This window comes from Trichomycterus rosablanca, chromosome 16 (assembly GCF_030014385.1).
Source record: "Trichomycterus rosablanca isolate fTriRos1 chromosome 16, fTriRos1.hap1, whole genome shotgun sequence".
NCBI classification, from domain to species: Eukaryota; Metazoa; Chordata; class Actinopteri; order Siluriformes; family Trichomycteridae; genus Trichomycterus; species Trichomycterus rosablanca.
The window spans coordinates 27,631,790-27,651,556 of NC_086003.1; the positions used below are offsets into that span (position 1 = coordinate 27,631,790).

Sequence of the window (19,767 nt, forward strand, 5' to 3'; positions counted from 1 at the left end):
CAACATTGGAAGCATGTAATTTCCTAAATTATTGTTGTGGCTGAAACACATGCATTCAGTAATTAGAAGGTGCGTCCCAATACTTTTGTCCATATAGTGTACACACATATACACACAATGGAGTGTTGATTAGGCATCAGGTTCATCATGAACAATAATGTGTGTATTTAGTCTGAACATTTTTACCTTGTGTTCCTTCTCTGGATAAATAAGTGTGCTAGCAGGTCCAAAAAAGACTGGACAGCTGAAAAAACCACATGATGTTTTCATATTTAAACTGGCCACTTCTGTGTGTTGGGAGCCTGACCAGGCCAGTAGCGATTCTGGGTCTTTTAAGTGTTGGGCTGAAGTATTAGACTGCCGCTCCTATCCAGTGCTGAAAAAACACAATGTTTTTAAATGATAAATAAAGGTTTCTTGACCCCAAAAGGTCCACACAAAGGTCCAAAAGGACCACACAGTGTGAAAGACCCGACTAATTCATGACTTGATAAAGGAAATAATTAAATAATCTGTCCTGAACAGCTTTCGGGAATGCTAAGACCATACGCAACGATAACTCCAGTCGCTTCGGCAAATACATCGACATTTTCTTCAACAAGAGAGGAGCCATCGAGGGGGCGAAGGTCGAGCAATACCTGCTGGAGAAATCACGAGTGTGCAGACAGGTACGAGAAGAGCACAGTGATCACACTCATGCATAGAAAGGCATTTATGTGGACACCTATGCATGGGCTTGTTTCGTTTCTGTTTTTAGCAGATGCTTTTATCCAAAGCGACTTAAAGTACCGTGACAGTCTACAGTCTAAGCAATTGAGGGTTAAGGGCCTTGCTCAAGGGCCCAACAGTGGCAACCTGGCAGTGACCTGGCAGGGCTTGAACCAGTGACCTTTTGATTACTAGTCCAGTACTTTAACCACTAGGTTACAACTGCCCTAAGAGTTACTTTATAATAGACTCCATGTTTGACAAGGCTTTCTCTAAGATTTTCAAGTGTGCCTGTGGAAATTTGTGCCTATTAAGTCAAAATGAGAAGGCCTGGCAGTGTTCCAATTCTTCCCAAAGGTGTTGAGGTCAGGATTCCATGCAGGCCACTGCACAGCCATGTGTTCATGGCCTTTCTCATATAGCTGCCACACAATTAGCAATAATTACAGTAGGTGTCCACAAACTTTTGGCCATATAGTGTATATCATGCATGTTTATAGATCCTGATGTTTTTTTTTCTAATCAGATAGAATCCTTGTTTTCAGGCTCCAGATGAAAGAAACTACCACATATTCTACTGCATGTTGAAGGGCATGAGTTCTGATCTCAAGACCAGACTGGGACTAGGCTCGGCTACAGACTACACCTATTTGACCATGGTGAGGGCTTTTGCTGCACCGCTTGATCAAATCGCGCCAGTTCAAATTTCTGCGCTGTCACTGTTCTGTCCACTTTCTCCTTTGAGGGCTGCGGCTGTTTATGTGTCTGTTACTGTGTTTGTTTTAATTGTTTTGGACACCTCTTTTATTTTCACTTTAACCTTTTTGTTAGTGCCAGTATTGTTCAACCTTGGCAAATACAGGTACAGGGCAACACCACTGAGGCACAACTCGTCCCGTTACAGTGTGCTGATTTTATGCCTGTACGCAGCTGCTCAGTGATTAAAATCTAATCTAATGTGATCTTATTGTGCTTATATTATTTATTATTTTCGGTAACATTGCAGTTTAAAACTTGGTAGTAGGTGGTGCAAAAGGACCGATGCAGCTTTATCAAAGCAAAAAAATGTGCCTTGTTTGTGATGGATATGGTTAAAATAGTCAAACACTCAGGTTAGAAATGGCGTCCACGTAAATTTGATCATGTCCTGTATTATATAGCTATTGGGAAACATTGATATTCTTATAATGGATTGAGTTTCTTAATAAATAAGAGATTCCTGATCGTTCCTGATGTGTTTTCTGTTCAGGGGAGCTGTATCGAGTGTGACAGTCGGGATGATATGAAGGAGTACTCCAGCATCCAGTCGGCCATGAAGGTCCTGATGTTCACAGTTACTGAGAACTGGGAGATCTGCAAGCTGCTGGCTGCCATCCTGCACATGGGCAATCTGCGCTTTCAGGGTACGAGCAGAACCGAGCAGGTGTGGTTATTACGTTTTATAATAACTACACCCGCTATGGTTATTACTCTGTTCTGTTCACAAGTGTACCATTTTATCTGTATGTACAATCAGTATTTGCAAATTTGCACATGACACTATTGCACTATTTGTGTATACACTGATCAGCATTAAACATTAAAACCACCTCCTTGTTTCTACACTTACTGTCCATTTTATCAGCTCCACTTACCATATAGAAGCACTTTGTAGTTCTACAATTACTGACTGTAGTCCATCTGTTTCTCTGCATGCTTTGTTAGCCCTCTTTCATGCTGTTCTTCAATGGTCAGGACCCCCACAGGACCACCACAGAGCAGGTATTATTTAGGTGGTGGATCATTCTCAGCACTGCAGTGACACTGACATGGTGGTGGTGTGTTAGTGTGTGTTGTGCTGGTATGAGTGGATCAGACACAGCAGCACTGATGGAGTTTTTAAACACCTCACTGTCACTGCTGGACTGAGAATAGTCCACCAACCAAAAATATCCAGCCAACAGCGCCTCGTGGGCAGCATCCTGTGACCACTGATGAAGGTCTAGAAGATGACCAACTCAAACAGCAGCAATAGATGACCAACTAGGTAGGAGTGTCTAATAGAGTGGACAGTGAGTGGACACGGTATTTAAAAACTCCAGCAGCGCTGCTGTGTCTGATTCACTCATACCAGCACAACACACACTAACACACCACCACCATGTCAGTGTCACTGCAGTGCTGAGAATGATCCACCACCTAAATAATACCTGCTCTGTGGTGGTCCTGTGGGGGTCCTGACCATTGAAGAATAGCATGAAAGGGGGGTAACAAAGCAAGCAGAGAAACAGATGGACTACAGTCAGTAATTGTAGAACTACAAAGTGCTTCTATATGGTAAGTGGAGCTGATAAAATGGACAGTGAGTGTAGAAACAAGGAGGTGGTTTTAATGTTATGGCTGATTAGTATATACTGGTCTATACACTGTACAATCAGCAGTACCTGTTTAATATTCTTTCACTTGTGTGTTTAACTGTATTATATGTAAATAATCTCTCTCCTGCACTTCTGGTTAGACGCTGCTGCATTTAATTGGCTCTGTTCTTGTACTCTGCACAATGACAATAAAGTTGAATCTAATCTAATCTAATCTAATAACAGGTGTGATTAATAATAAAGTGTGTCTGTGTTTGTCCTCACTCACAGCTCAGACATTTAAACACTTGGACGCTTGTGTAGTGGTCAGCTCGTCCGACCTGAGCAAAGCTGCAAACCTACTGGAGGTAAAGAGCTGGTTTGTATTTACTAAGTGTTTAAACATAGATGTTAATGGAAAACATTTGTTCTTTTTTTTGTGTGTATTTAGGTACTTCTTTACATAACAAGCAACGTCTTTATACTTTAAACTTATAAATATAATTAAAATATAGTGTTTTTTTTAGAGGGTGGCTTTGTGGGTAGCACTGTTGCCTCACAGCAAGAAGCTCCTGGGTTCACTTCCCAGGTGGAGTGGTCCGGGTCCTTTCTGTGTGGAGTTTGCATGTTCTCCCCGTGTCTGCGTGGGTTTCCTCCGGGAGCTCCGGTTTCCTTCCACAGTCCAAAAACATGCAGTCAGGTTAACTGTAGAAACTGAATTACCCTGTAGATGAATGGGTGTATGTATGTGTATGTGTGTGTGTGTGTGTGTGTGTGTCTGCCCTGCGATGGACTGGCGCCTCGTCCAGTGTGTTACTGTGTGCCTTGCGCCCATTGAAAAGCTGGGATAAGCGGTTAAGAAAGTGGGTGAGTGTTTTTTTAAGCATGAGCAAGGATCTGTTAAAATGTATCACAAGTAACTATTAATTATTATTATAAATTATTGTTAATTATTTAACACATGTCCATATACACTATAAATACACTGGTGGGTAGCACTGCTGCCTCACAGCAAGAAGGTCCTGGGTTCAGTTCCCAGGTGGAGTGGTCTGGGTCCTTTCTGTGTGGAGTTTGCATCACAAAGCGAGCTCTATAAAGACATGGTTTGACAAGTTGTGTGCAAAGAAGCTCCTGTTGCTCCACACAGAGCCCTGATGAACACTCAGCCCAGCTAAACACTTTAGAATGACTGACTGCACTGACTATGCTGACTAAATGGGCACAAATTCCCACAGTCACACTCCTAAGTCTTGTAGAAAGGTTTTCCAGAAGAGTGGGTGATATTAAAGCTACAAAGGAAAGACGATCAGGTGTCCCAATACTTTTGTCCATAGTGAATATAACATGTTTGATTTGAAAGTTAATACAGTATATGTGCCTAAAGCATTTTACATAACACTGTACAGATGGCAGGGCAGCACGGTGGCTCGGTGGGTAGCACTGTCACCTCACAGGAAGAAGGTCCTGGGTTCAATTCATAGGTGGAGCAGTTCAGGTTCTTTCTGTGTGGAGTTTGCATGTTCTCCTCGTGTCCATGTGGGTTTCCTCCCACAGTCCAACGACGTGCAGTCAAGTTAATTGACCTATCCGGGGTGTTTCTGACCCACTGCGACCCTGAAGAAGACAATGTGGTGGTAAAACAGACCCAGTAAATAAATAAATAAATAAATAAATGTGTAGATGACACGCCTTGATGTTTATTATATGAAATGCACCAAAACCTCTGTGGATTCACATCACATAAATCAAGCTGGTAAGTCTGAGACCTCTTAAAACACTGAAACCAGCTGTAAAAAAGTTATGTTAATGAGCTGGCGGTAGCACTAGCATGCCCTCTCTCAGTGTGCCTCTCTGGTTCCTCTCATCACGGTTCTGGGAGGAACCCGTCAGTGCTGTTAGAGGAAGCCAGTGGAGGGGAGTTGGAGATAAATGCCGTCATTAGAGAAGTTCAGATGGTGTTATCAGAGCATGAACGCAGCATGAACAGCCTCCTCTCCTCCCGCCTGCAGCTCCTCCACAGCATCTCTTCATCTTCATGGTGCTCTCACATCCTTCAGCCAACCACGTGACCTCCTGAGTCTGTATTGTACAGCAGATACACTGGAGAGCTGTTCTTCTGCCCCCTGGTGGCAAAACGACACATTAAAATGATCACGTGCACTAACTATAGTGCACAAAGTTTGAATCAGTTCAGATGAACTGATTCAAACTTTGTGGATTTGTGTACCTGGATTATTGAGCATGCATCAACAGACTAACTACAGTGCCAAAAGTATGTGGACATATTGAACGGACACATGACCACCAGTTTAAATGCCCATTAAAATACATAAATCATTTCAAAAAGCAAATGCTTTTCAAATAAAAGATACAATAATAAAACATTCATTCATTCATTGTCAGTTTAACCACCGCTTTATCCTGTTCAGGGTTGCGGTGGGTACGATTCACTGGGCGAAAAATGTGAAACACCTTGGATGGGCTGCCAGTTCATCATAGGGCATACACACACACACACACACACACACACCTAGTGCAATTTTAGTATTAACAATGAACCTGACTGTACGTTTTTGGACTAAAGGGAGGAAACCGGAGCTCCCAGAGGAAACCCAACCCACGCAGACACGGGGAGAACATGCTCCACACAGAAAGGATCAGCAGAAATGTTAGCATTTCTGTGTGGTTTATTATTTTTTTTATTATTATTTTATTATTTTGTGTATGTGCCAGGTGGACCCTGAGGACGTCAGGATGTGTTTGACCTCTCGTACCCTCATCACTCGAGGAGAAAGTGTATCCACTCCACTCAGCGTGGATCAGGGACTTGATGTACGAGACGCCTTCGTTAAGGTTTGGACAGTTTCTATTGGGATTGGAGTTTCCATTTTATTTTAATATCATTGGGTAAAATAAGCCTCCTTCTACTGTTACACCAGTGGGAAAAGACTGGTCAATTTAGCACCCATCGGCGGGCAGTCTCATATTACTGGTGACAGATAAGTAATATGGTGAATAATGTTGGATAGTAACATGATGGGTATTGCAACACCTAATGACCCGTGTTTAAATAAAAGTACTTGTAAGGATAGTTTTAATTATCAATGCTTTTAAGACTGGAAAAGCTTTAGCATTGGGTCTAACAGTCTGAAACATCCTGGAGATTTTGTTAGTCAGTTTGGCAGCTTTTTTAAGTAAAATATAGTTGGGTGCACTTTTCTAAAACAGTTGACTAAAATCAACTAAACCCTCAATAAAACCAAAGTTTTGTTGACTTTAACATCCTCCTTTACTGTCTTCTATCTTGTTTCTTTAAAACACAGTTAAAATCCCCTCCAGCCACCCTAGCATGTGGGGCTGCAACTCCTCTAAAAAGTCATACCTGTCGTTTTGAGAAAAAGAGCATTAGTATCTATTTTGCAAGCATTAGTTAACGTGAGAAGCATCGCTCTGTACTGTTAGCAGAATGGCTACAGGTGCTAATGGGTGGAGCAGCAGTACAGTAACCCACTCCTGCTGACATCCAGTGATCCAGGGTTTGAATCTCAGTGGCGCTATCGGCTGGTCGGGCATCTGCATGCACGTGATTGGCTAATGTCTGGGAGAAGATGGCTGAAAAAGCCTAGCCATTGTGAGGTGCACTTGTCAGTGCTCTGTCAGTGCCAGCCCTAGGCCCAGATAGAAATAGGAAGGTTACGTCAGGAAGGGTGTCAAGTCTGGTATGAGGACCAGATCTGCTGTAGGGAGCCGCCAAATGAAAAAAATAAAATATTGTTATGATTTGCAGATTTTAGACATGTGTAGATGTTCTGTGTAGATGTTGTTCCTGCTGATTTGAGGTCATCCTACAACTTTTTTCACTTACTTTCGGCTTCTCATCTTCATTCTCATTATTCTGAGGGCATGTTGTTGTAAAATCTTGTTTGGTGAACCTGCCTAGTGTAACTGCCATGCAGTCAGGTTAATTGGAGCACTTTTTTTTTCTTAATATATATATATGTATTTAAATATATACTGTCTAATATAAAGACAATAGAACTTTCTTCTGTTATAAAATATTATAAACAACAAAAATCTGGTCAGATCCTCATGGTTTAAGCAAATAAGAACTTTTTCTTTATAAAAAAAATGGAAGTAAATCAGGGCCTCACTGTAAATTCTTTCTTTTTTAGGGAATATACGGAAGGTTGTTTGTGTGGATCGTGGACAAAATCAATGCTACCATTTACAGAACCCCAGCGGCTGACCACAGCAGCCGCAGATCCATCGGCCTGCTGGACATCTTCGGCTTTGAGAATTTCACCACCAACAGGTGAGTGAGCAGCTTGTTTGTTTACTTCGCGCCCGTGTCTAGTGCCACTCAGACCTGATTTTGTGATCTGCGTCTGAGCATCTTCTCTTCATGTGGGCAGTTTTGAGCAGCTGTGCATCAACTTTGCGAACGAGAACCTGCAGCAGTTCTTCGTGCGTCATGTGTTTAAGCTGGAGCAGGACGAGTACAACCTGGAATACATCAACTGGCAACACATCGAGTTCACCGACAACCAGGAGGCGCTGGACATGATCGCCAACAAACCCATGAACATCATCTCACTCATCGACGAGGAGAGCAGGTTTCCCAAGGTGATCACAGACTCAAAAAGAGATTCAGCACCGGGCTTTATATTATAGTCTAAATATTACATCTTTAATATATACAGTGGGGTCAAAAAGTATTTAGTCAGCCACTGATTGTGCAGGTTCTCCTACTTAGAAAGATGAGAGAGGTCTGTCCAGGAAAAAAATCCAGGAAATCACATTGTAGGATTTTTAAAGAATTTTTTTGTAAATTATGGTGGAAAATAAGAATTTGGTCAATAACAAAAGTTCAACTCAATACTTTGTAACATAACCTTTGTTGGCAATGACAGAGGTGAAACGTTTCCTGTAAGTCTTCACCAGGTTTGCACACACTGTAGCTGGTATTTTGGCCCATTCCTCCATGCAGATCTCCTCTAGAGCAGTGATGTTTTGGGGCTGTCGCTGGGCAACACGGACTCCACAAATTTTCTATGGGGTTGAGGTCTGGAGACTGGCTAGGCCACTCCAGGACCTTGAAATGCTTTTTACGGAGCCACTCCTTCGTTGCCCGAGCAGTGTGTTTGGGATTATTGTCATGCTGGAAGACCCAGCCACGTTCCATCTTCAATGCTCTCACTGATGGAAGGAGGTTTTGGCTTAAAATCTCACGATACATGGCCCCGTTCATTCTTCCCTTAACACGGATCAGTCGTCCTGTCCCCTTTGCAGAAAAACAGCCCCAAAGCATGATGTTTCCACCCCCATGCTTCACAGTAGGTATGGTGTTCTTGGGTTCTTCTTCTTCCTCCAAACACGACGAGTTGAGTTTTTACCAAAAAGTTCCATTTTGGTTTCATCTGACCACATGATATTCTCCCAATCCTCTTCTGGATCATCCATATGCTCTCTGGCAAACTTCAGACGGGCCTGGACATGTACTGGCTTAAGCAGGGGGACACGCCTGGCACTGCAGGATTTGAGTCCCTCTCGACGTAGTGTGTTACTGATGGTAGCCTTTGTACTTTGGTCCCAGCTCTCTGTAGGTCATTCATCAGGTCCCTCCGTGTAGTTCAGGGATTTTTGCTCACCGTTCTCATGATCATTTTGACCCCACGGGATGAGATCTTGACCCCAAGGGAGATTATCAATGGTCTTGTATGTCTTCCATTTCCTTACAATTGCTCCCACAGTTGATTTATTCACACCAACCTGCTTGCCTATTGTAGATTCACTCTTCCCAGCCTGGTGCAGGTTTACAATTTTCTTCCTGGTGTCCTTCGACAGCTCTTTGGTCTTGGCCATGGTTGAGTTTGGAGTCTGACTGTTTGAGGCTGTGGACAGGTGTCTTTTATACAGATAACGAGGTCAAACAGGTGCCATTAATACAGGTAACGAGTGGAGGACAGAAATGCTTCTTAAAGAAGAAGTTACAGGTCTGTGAGAGCCAGAAATCTTGCTTGTTTGTTATTGACCAAATACTTACGTATTTTCCACCATAATTTACAAATAAATTCTTTAAATTCTTTTTTTTTCTCATTTTGTCTCTCATAGTTGAAGTGTACCTATGATGAAAATTACAGACCTCTCTCATCTTTCTAAGTAGGAGAACTTGCACAATCAGTGGCTGACTAAATACTTTTTGACCCCACTGTATATAATTGATATACAGTATATATATATATATATATATATATATATATATATATATATATATATTAGGGGTGTCAAACGATTAAAATTTTTAATCGCGATTAATCTCAGAATTTCATATAGTTAATCGTGATTAATCGCATTAAAAAAAATCTGTGTAAATGTTATAGAAAACAAGGATTTTTAAGTGAAATGTTACAATTAAAATGGTGAACACATTTTATGCTAAATGTACTTATGTTAAAAACTGCTGGGACAAGAGAAAACTGTAAGGGAGTTTATTCACTCACATATTAGGCAGTAAATGTCAGATTGTAGTTTAGAATTTCTCCATCAGCAAACATTGTAGATCAGCGGTGCTTTAGGTGGGATAAGGCGTAGTTATTGTATCAGACTTGTCTGTGGTTGTATCGTGACGATGGTTTGATGGACGTTTCTACACGAAGTGAGTGTGTTTTGACCCTTTGGGGCTTCCATAGTTTATGAACTAACGTGCTCGACTCAGCTTTCCGGTATTCGGTACAGAAGAAGAAGTTAATTAAGTGTAATAAAGTGTTCTGCTCCCGACAACTTGTGAATATAGCGTGTATTTATTTCTTTATTATGCAAGTGCATCACTACCACGATCGGTTACATTATGTTAACAAACCGCAAATGAAAAACGGTGGCAAGTCCGACATTAAAACGTTTGTTCTACCAGTCAAGTGTCAACATGAACTAGAATTTGCGTTAATGGCACTAATTTTTTTAATCGCGTTAAATTGAGGTCGCGTTAATGCGTTATTATCGCGTTAACTTCGACAGCCCTAATATATATATATATATAACATATATATAATATATATCTATATATATAATATATATATATATATATATATATATATATATATATATATTTATATATATATATATATATAATGATGAATATAATAAATTTTTTTGTAATTATAATTTGTATTATATCTAACATTATATTATGTAATATAATATTATATATTATATAATATACAGTGTAATATTGCATTTTATAAAATCTATAATGATATATAAATGTTTATATGTATAAATAATTACACATTATATATATATATATATATACAGTGTATCACAAAAGTGAGTACACCCCTCACATTTCTGCAGATATTAAAGTATATCTTTTCATGGGACAACACTGACAAAATGACACTTTGACACAATGAAAAGTAGTCTGTGTGCAGCTTATATAACAGTGTAAATTTATTCTTCCCTCAAAATAACTCAATATACAGCCATTAATGTCTAAACCACCGGCAACAAAAGTGAGTACACCCCTTAGTGAAAGTTCCTGAAGTGTCAATATTTTGTGTGGCCACCATTATTTCCCAGAACTGCCTTAACTCTCCTGGGCATGGAGTTTACCAGAGCTTCACAGGTTGCCACTGGAATGCTTTTCCACTCCTCCATGACGACATCACGGAGCTGGCGGATATTCGAGACTTTACGCTCCTCCACCTTCCGCTTGAGGATGCCCCAAAGATGTTCTATTGGGTTTAGGTCTGGAGACATGCTTGGCCAGTCCATCACCTTTACCCTCAGCCTCTTCAACAAAGCAGTGGTCGTCTTAGAGGTGTGTTTGGGGTCATTATCATGCTGGAACACTGCCCTGCGACCCAGTTTCCGGAGGGAGGGGATCATGCTCTGCTTCAGTATTCCACAGTACATATTGGAGTTCATGTGTCCCTCAATGAAATGTAACTCCCCAACACCTGCTGCACTCATGCAGCCCCAGACCATGGCATTCCCACCACCATGCTTGACTGTAGGCATGACACACTTATCTTTGTACTCCTCACCTGATTGCCGCCACACATGCTTGAGACCATCTGAACCAAACAAATTAATCTTGGTCTCATCAGACCATAGGACATGGTTCCAGTAATCCATGTCCTTTGTTGCCATGTCTTCAGCAAACTGTTTGCGGGCTTTCTTGTGTAGAGACTTCAGAAGAGGCCTCCTTCTGGGGTGACAGCCATGCAGACCAATTTGATGTAGTGTGCGGCGTATGGTCTGAGCACTGACAGGCTGACCCCCCACCTTTTCAATCTCTGCAGCAATGCTGACAGCACTCCTGCGCCTATCTTTCAAAGACAGCAGTTGGATGTGACGCTGAGCACGTGCACTCAGCTTCTTTGGACGACCAACGTGAGGTCTGTTTTGAGTGGACCCTGCTCTTTTAAAACGCTGGATGATCTTGGCCACTGTGCTGCAGCTCAGTTTCAGGGTGTTGGCAATCTTCTTGTAGCCTTGGCCATCTTCATGTAGCGCAACAATTCGTCTTTTAAGATCCTTTTAAGAGTTCTTTGCCATGAGGTGCCATGTTGGAACTTTCAGTGACCAGTATGAGAGAGTGTGAGAGCTGTACTACTAAATTGAACACACCTGCTCCCTATGCACACCTGAGACCTAGTAACACTAACAAATCACATGACATTTTGGAGGGAAAATGACAAGCAGTGCTCAATTTGGACATTTAGGGGTGTAGTCTCTTAGGGGTGTACTCACTTTTGTTGCCGGTGGTTTAGACATTAATGGCTGTATATTGAGTTATTTTGAGGGAAGAATAAATTTACACTGTTATATAAGCTGCACACAGACTACTTTTCATTGTGTCAAAGTGTCATTTTGTCAGTGTTGTCCCATGAAAAGATATACTTAAATATCTGCAGAAATGTGAGGGGTGTACTCACTTTTGTGATACACTGTATATATATATATATATATATATATATATATATATATATATATACAGTATATATATATACTAGGGCTGTCAAACGATTAAAATTTTTAATCGCGATTAATCTCAGAATTTTACATAGTTAATCGCGATTAATCGCATTTAAAAAAATCTGTGTAAATGTTATAGAAAACAAGGATTTTTAAGTGAAATGTTACAATTAAAATGGTGAACATATTTATGCTAAATGTACTTATGTTAAAAACTGCTGGGACAAGAGAAAACTGTAAGGGAGTTTTATTCACTCACATATTAGGCAGTAATACTATCTAGCAGAGAACCTTGACTTCGTATATATGTCAGATGCGCAGTTATTGTAACAGACTTTTCTGTGGTTGTATTGTGACGATGGTTTGATGGACGTTTCTACACGAAGTGAGTGTGTTTTCACTAGGGATGCATCGATACCATTTTTTCCCAACCGAGTACGAGTACAAGTACATGTATTTTTGTACTCGCCGATACCTATTTAGAATGATGCAATCTGGAGCATTATGGAATTGTTTAGTTTTTAGTGTAAAATAGTGCAGTGGAACAGTTGCTTGGGTTGCCATCACTAATTGTAAAAAAAAAAACACCGCACAGACATCATTGAGAAAGCTTCTGACAAGCTAACGTAAACGTTCATTAATAAACGCACGTAATTAACGCTGTGCACATCATACATGCGATGCGATTCTGCTGATTGAAATATTTACTTTAAAAAGATAATACAGTCCGATCCCATCTGAGCCGATTCTATCAGCACGTTCGTGGTTCACCTCGGTAAATCGTAAACAACTCTGAGTCGACTCCCACTCTGTGGTAATAACCAGTATAATTAAGCCTGAGCTTTATAAGGTAAGCGAGTCACACAAAATGTTCTGTAGTAGTTGGTGTTTATTTACAACCGCATCATTTATTATAACAGTAAACACGGAGAGATGACTGAGAAAAGAAGCTTACGCTGCGCTTACAATGAGTCGACTCCTGAATCACTTGTATCGACACTGTGAACAGAGTATTGAACACAAACACAGCGGTCGCTGCTTTTGTAACCGGTTATCTTCGCTGTTAGCTCTATTTTTAAGGGGTTTTTTTGTCAAACGGAACTAAATAACATTAAACGTGCGTGTGAGCGTGGTCAGTGAGAATAATTCAATCTGTCTCCCGTGGGTGAAAAATGAATTGCTTTAGTTTTAGAAGTGAAAAAATCTCGTAATGTAATTAGTGCGTTAACGGCACTATTTTTTTTAATCGCGTTAAATTGAGAATGCGTTAATGCGTTATTATCGCGTTAACTTCGACAGCCCTAATATATACGTGTGTATATATATATATATATATATATATAATTATAAATCATTATAAATATTTATAAATGTATACATTATATTCCAATTACACAATTACACGTTTATTTCCTATAATTAATAATATAAATAATAAAACAATATTGTATTTTTATAAGGGTAGCACTGTCGCCTCACAGCACACGTCCTGGGTTCGATCCCCAGGCGGGGCGGTCCGGGTCCTTTCTGTGTGGAGTTTGCATGTTCTCTCTGTGTCTGCGTGGGTTTCCTCCGGGAGCTTCGGTTTCCTCCCACAGTCCAAAGACATACAGTCAGGTTAATTGGAGACACTGAATTGCTCTCTAGGTGAATGGGTGTATGTGTGTGTGTCTGCCCTGCGATGGACTGGCGTTCCGTCCAGGGTGTTACTGTGTGCCTTGCGCCCACTGAAAAGCTGGGATAGGCTCCAGCACCCCCCATATACATGTAATTATACGTAATTAATAAAATAATTAATAATTTAAAAAAGAATAAATTATATATAAATTATATTATAACTATATTATAATTTATTTATAATTATATTAGATTTTATATTATATCTATTACTATATTGTTATATTTAATTATATATGTATAACAAGCTCATGGTCAGGTGTCCAAATACTTTATTTTTATATTTAAATCAACACAGACAAAGGGAGAACATGCAAACTCCACTCCCCTTTTTGCTGTGAGGTAACAGGGCTCCCCACTGCCCCACTGTGCTGCCCCTTAACAAACCAATTTTACTACATTTACAATTATAAATATTTATTTACAATCCCAAATATGTTCTGTGTATTTCTTCTTATGAATAACGTTGTAATGAAATAATAATAATGCATGCTTATGTATTTATTATAATATTCTTATAACAATAGTTGATAAATTATAAATGACCAAAGATTAAAATGCTAGAACTGAGTTTGTTTAGTTGCATTATGGGTCACATGTCATGATATAAAGTGTCGTGATTGTGTTGGTTAGGGAACTGACGCCACCATGCTTCATAAACTCAACTCCCAACACAAGCTCAGCGTCAACTACATCCCTCCTAAACACAGTCACGAGAGCCAGTTCGGCATTCAGCACTTCGCTGGTGTGGTGCACTACGAAACCAAAGGTACCTCACCGACACACGGGCGTTAATGTACACTAATGCTAGACCTACTGTATCTACATGGTGATGTCATCAATCCAGCTAATTCTTGGTCTTCCTTGTATTGTTTGTTCTGTTATAACACTGCCTTCAATGTTGTCATGTGTCCTCATCACACATCCAGAGTAATGTATCTTTCTGGACTTGTGTGGTTCAGTAGAACACATTCTGTTCTGGCCATCTCGTACACTTGCTCAATGGTGATCATCTTCCTCTGATGCACTTGTTCTTAAAAGCTTCTTTCTTTAAAGCCAGTACCAGTGTGTATTGTACGGTTATCCTTGTTTCTGAGGCTTTGTTTGCTGATTGGTATCTCAACAGGGTTTCTGGAGAAGAACCGTGACAGTCTGCACAGCGACATCATCCAGCTGGTTCACTCCTCCAAGAACAAGTTCATCAAACAGATCTTTCAGGCGGACGTTGCTATGGTAATGCCCTTTTCCACCACCAAATCCATATTTACCCCCCATTTATATGCCACCCATGATGCCACTCTGGAGACATGTCACTTAAACATGCAGCGGTCAGGCTGGAGCCATCAGTGTGGGTGTCATTGTGTTTGAATGAAACACCAGAATTCATTAGTTAGGAGGGCAGGCAAATTCCATCCATCCATCTAAATTCCCTCCATCCATCCATCCATTCATTCATCCAAATTCCATGCATCCATTCATCCATCCATCCATCTAAATTCCCTCCATCCATCCATCCATCCATCCATCTAAATTCAATCCATCCATCCATCTAAATTCCATCCATCCATCCATCCATCTAAATTCCATCCATCCATCCATCCATCTAAATTCCATCCATCCATCCATCCATCCATCCATCTAAATTCCATCCATCCATCCATCCATCCATCTAAATTCCATCCATCCATCCATCCATCCATCCATCTAAATTCCATTCATCCATCCAAATTTCATCCATTCATCAATCCAAATTCATCCATTCATCCATCCAAATTCCATCCATCCATCTAAATTCCATCCATCCATCCAAATTCATCCATTCATCCATCCAAATTCCATCCATCTATCTAAATTCAATCCATTCATCCATCCATCCATCTAAATTCAATCCATTCATCCATCCAAATTCATCCATTCATCCATCCAAATTCCATCCATCTATCTAAATTCAATCCATTCATCCATCCATCCATCTAAATTCAATCCATTCATCCATCCAAATTCATCCATTCATCCATCCAAATTCCATCCATCTATCTAAATTCAATCCATTCATCCATCCATCCATCTAAATTCAATCCATTCATCCATCCAAATTCATCCATTCATCCATCCAAATTCCATCCATCCATCTAAATTCCATCCATCCATCCAAATTCATCCATTCATCCATCCAAATTCCATCCATCTATCTAAATTCAATCCATTCATCCATCCAAATTCATCCATTCATCCATCCAAATTCCATCCATCCATCTAAATTCCATCCATCCATCTAAATTTCATCCATCCATCCATCCAAATTCATCCATCCATCCATCCATCTAAATTCCATCCATCCATCCATCCAAATTCATCCATTCATCCATCCATCCAAATTCCATCCATCCATCTAAATTCAATCCATTCTTCCATCCATCCATCCAAATTCATCCATCCATCCATCCATGGTACATTATGGGTGTGTTCGAAAAGCTAGTGCTCTCTCTACATAGACGCATTTTACGTCGTCCTGTGCTGCGCTCCCGAGAAGGAGGCTGTTCGAAATCCTAGATGCCTTAAAATTCTCACTTCTGAGGCATCTTATTATTTCAATGTTATTTTGGCTCAAGAACGAGTGAGCATCCGACGCTGCCTTAGTGATCAAGACAATCCCAGCATTCATGGCTGACGGGGCGGAGAAACGAATGGAGTTATTTTCAAACTTAAATAAAATATTACTGATTTTTAACTTGTATAAACTTGTACCGAGTGTTTTTATTTGCAAGTTCGGGCTTGTCAGGAAATGTAACCGTTATCGGTACATGAAGGGAGATGTTATTGACGTTAGCGTGCTGTGCTACCTCAGTTTATTGGTTTTAATGGCGAGATGCTAAATGCTAAACGCGAAATGCTAAACCCGATGGAATCGCTATCTAAGTAGTGCGTTCGAATAACCTGCCTTTTAAGTCACTGACTTATTAGAATCCTCTCTACTAAGTCAGCTGCCTATGTAGACAGTAAGACAGCAAGGCAGCTCCCTAGGTTTTCGAACACACCCTATATGTTCAAAAGTATTTGGACACCTGAACATGACCATTTCAAAACAAATGCTATTAAAATCCAGTGACCTCTATGTGATCCTTTCAGCTTTAACAACACCAACTCTACTAAGAAGTCTTCGCACAAGACTTTGAAGTATGTCTGTGGGAATTTGTGTCCATTTATTCAAAAGATGAATGCATTTGCATGGCTGGGCACTGATGTCAGTTGAGAAAACCTTAATTGATGTTACAATTCATTCCAGAGCTGTTGAGTGGGGCTGAGGTCAGGGCTTTTTTAATGTATAAATATTTGGCTGAACTAAGCTATTCCTCTAAAGTACCCATGTATGCAAATCACATAAAATTTTTTAATACCAGATAAAAAATGAGGATCAGTTCAGATGTTTAATTATTAAAATAAACACGACCAATTTAATCATGAATTTTGGAAGTCATTCAAGGATCTACAGTAAATCTGAGCGTTTATTGCTGTGTTGGCATCATCTCAGCAGATTTCTCCTTCACACTCCTTCAGCATGATGATGTCAGACTTCATTTACATTATGTTCATTATTCACTGTCTACCGGCGTGGTTTTGATATTGATGTTCCTCACTCCTGTCTGTCATGATGTCAGTGTGATGTCAGTGTGATGTCAGTGTGATGTCAGTGTGATGTCAGTGTGATGTCTCTCTTGACTGCTCTGTCCTGGTTCGGCTGAAACCAGTTCTTTTTTTATTCTTTCTCTGCTTTTCTGTCTCGTCCTGGTTTTAATGATCTGATTTGGCACTTCAGTTTCTCTGTGGCTACCTGCAGTCCAGCACATCCTCTCAGCAGGTAATGTCCCAAACCCTGAAACCCTAAAACCCTAATCTTAAGCCCCACCACCATCACCACCCCATGGTTGTGTCTCCCTATACAGCCCCGACCTTAGTGTTAACACATCACATACTGTGTCTGCACTAATAATGTACAACATTCCCTCAGTGGTCACCTTCCCCAAAAACTCCTTCCTCTGGTTCCTCCCTCAGTGGAAACTATTGTTTGTGGCTTTCACTTACTCACTCACTCACTTTCTTAACCGCTTATCCAGTTGGGATCGCGGGGGGTTGGGGGGGTTTGGTGCTGGAGCCTATCCCAGCTTTTCAATGGGCGCAAGGCACACAGTAACACCCTGGACGGGATGCCAGTCCAGACACACATACACACACACACCCATTCACCTATAGGGCAATTCAGTGTCTCCAATTAACCTGACTGCATGTTTTTGGACTGTGGGAGGAAACCGGAGCTCCCAGAGGAAACCCACGCAGACACAGGGAGAACATGCAAACTCTGCAAAAAAATCCCCACCTGGGGATCAAACCCAGATCGGACCTTCTTGCTGTGAGGCGACAGTGCTACCCCAAGGAACACTAGGTGAAATATGAACTGTACACAACTGTACTTCTGAACTCAGAAGTAATCAGTCAGCCATGACGTGCTTGCTATCTGGAGGTTTGCTGCAAGAGTTCAGCCATAACATTAAAACCACCTCCTCGTTTCTACACTCACTGTCCATTTTATCAGCTCCACTTACCATATAGAAGCACTTTGTAGTTCTACAATTACTGACTGTAGTCCATCTATTTCTCTGCATGCGTTGTTAGCCCCCTTTCACCCTGTTCTTCAATGGTCAGGACCCCCACAGGACCACCACAGAGCAGGTATTATTTAGGTGGTGGATCATTCTCAGCACTGCAGTGACACTGACATGGTGGTGGTGTGTTAGTGTGTGTTGTGCTGGTATGAGTGGATCAGACACAGCAGCGCTGCTGGAGTTTTTAAATACCTCACTGTCATTGCTGGACTGAGAATCGTCCACCAACCAAAAATATCCAGCCAACAGCGCCCCGTGGGCAGGGTCCTGTGACCACTGATGAAGGTCTAGAAGATGACCGACTCAAACAGCAGCAATAGATGAGCGATCGTCTCTGACTTTACATCTACAAGGTGGACCAACTAGGTAGGAGTATCTAATGTACAGTGAGTGGACACAGTATTTAAAAACTCCAGCAGCGCTGCTGTGTCTGATCCACTCATACCAGCACAACACACACTAACACACCACCACCATGTCAGTGTCACTGCAGTGCTGAGAATCATCCACCACCTAAATAATACCTGCTCTGTGGGGGTCCTGACCATTGAAGAACAGGGTGAAAGCAGGCTAACAAAGTATGTAGGAAACAGATGGACTACAGTTAGTAATTGTAGAACTACAAAGTGCTTCTATATGGTAAGTGGAGCTGATAAAATGGACAGTGAGTGTAGAAACGAGGAGGTGGTTTTAATGTTATGGCTGATCGGTGTATAATGCAACACTGGCTGAGTTTGCATCAGTATTAGTGGAAAAACTGGACAAGCCTGGCATCACTGTTTCAAGGTGAAGAGCAGGTTGCCAACGAACAAGCCAACAACACTGTAAGAACAAAAATCTGATTAAATAAAAAGGAAACAAAAACAGTGAATTATCTGCACTTGCAATCATCTGATCCCCGCTGGCCCCAATGGCATGGCAGATGGGCATGGTTCTGTAAATCATTCCCTCCTGCCAATCTCCATGCCAGGCAGAATGGATACAAGAATATGATTCTAAATACTTTGAGTTGTTGAGAGGTATTAATGAGAATGTATGTTTTCGGTGCAGGGCATGGAGACTCGGAAGCGCTCGCCGACTCTGTGCAGTCAGTTTAAACGTTCTCTGGAGCTGCTCATGAGGACGCTGAGTGTGTGCCAGCCCTTCTTTGTACGCTGCATCAAACCCAATGAACTGAAGAAACCGATGGTGAGTCTAAACCTACGAATGTGTATCTGTGTTTAAAAAAGCTGGTGATTCAGCGGTAAAAACACACGCTGGAACCAGATACGATGTATTCGAGATCCCAGCTCTGCCTGCCGGCTGGGCTGAGCAACCACATGGACAACGATTGGCCTGTTGTTCAGATATGGGCAGGATTAAGCCGAATATGGTCTCTCTCATAACTAATGCAACTATGACCTCTGCTG

The 19,767-nt window shown here is 41.1% G+C and overlaps 1 protein-coding gene across 2 annotated transcripts in view; it reads left to right on the forward strand.

The window, feature by feature from the left end:
- myo7ab (myosin VIIAb) overlaps window positions 1-19,767 on the forward strand; it is a 54,167-nt gene that overhangs the window by 3,230 nt on the left and 31,170 nt on the right. For both annotated transcript variants that reach the window (XM_063012306.1, XM_063012307.1), the window contains exons 6-15: window positions 526-668; window positions 1,254-1,367; window positions 1,958-2,111; window positions 3,336-3,412; window positions 5,778-5,897; window positions 7,217-7,356; window positions 7,457-7,667; window positions 14,331-14,466; window positions 14,824-14,930; window positions 19,409-19,546. In XM_063012306.1, the coding sequence (XP_062868376.1) occupies window positions 526-668; window positions 1,254-1,367; window positions 1,958-2,111; window positions 3,336-3,412; window positions 5,778-5,897; window positions 7,217-7,356; window positions 7,457-7,667; window positions 14,331-14,466; window positions 14,824-14,930; window positions 19,409-19,546 (1,340 nt within the window). The remainder of the gene's footprint in view (window positions 1-525; window positions 669-1,253; window positions 1,368-1,957; window positions 2,112-3,335; window positions 3,413-5,777; window positions 5,898-7,216; window positions 7,357-7,456; window positions 7,668-14,330; window positions 14,467-14,823; window positions 14,931-19,408; window positions 19,547-19,767) is intronic.